The sequence below is a fragment of the Eimeria mitis genome, genomic scaffold, assembly GCF_000499745.2.
Source record: "Eimeria mitis Houghton genomic scaffold, Emh_scaff999, whole genome shotgun sequence".
NCBI classification, from domain to species: domain Eukaryota; phylum Apicomplexa; class Conoidasida; order Eucoccidiorida; family Eimeriidae; genus Eimeria; species Eimeria mitis.
In genome coordinates, this window is record NW_013577325.1 from 3778 (window position 1) to 4067 (window position 290).

General features: G+C 51.0%; 1 protein-coding gene across 1 annotated transcript in view; it reads right to left on the reverse strand.

Moving 5' to 3' along the window:
• Nucleotides 1–262: 262 nt before the first annotated feature.
• EMH_0027100 (uncharacterized protein) overlaps nucleotides 263–290 on the reverse strand; it is a gene marked incomplete at both ends in the record, with an annotated part of 5378 nt that continues 5350 nt past the window's right edge. Inside the window, one exon of the mRNA XM_013502709.1 lies at nucleotides 263–288. Coding sequence (XP_013358163.1) covers nucleotides 263–288 — 26 coding nt within the window. The remainder of the gene's footprint in view (nucleotides 289–290) is intronic.

Genomic DNA, 290 nt, shown 5'->3' on the forward strand with positions numbered 1-290 from the left:
AAAAAAAAAAAAAAAAAAACAAGATGCTGTCGCTAGCTAGCTAGCTAGCTAGCTAGCTGCCTGGCTAGCTGCCTGCATGGAAAGATACGGAACAGAGCTTCAACAGCTCAGAGACAGCCAACTAGAGGATAGCTAGCTGGGGGGCAGCTAGCTAGGGGACAGCTAGCTAGCTAGCTAGGAGACAGCTAGCTAGTAAACAGCTAGCTACAAGGCAGCTATTAAGGAGATCGTTCGGCTGCTCCCAGCCACGCAACTCGAGCTACTAGCTAGCCAGGTGGAACACGGCTAGC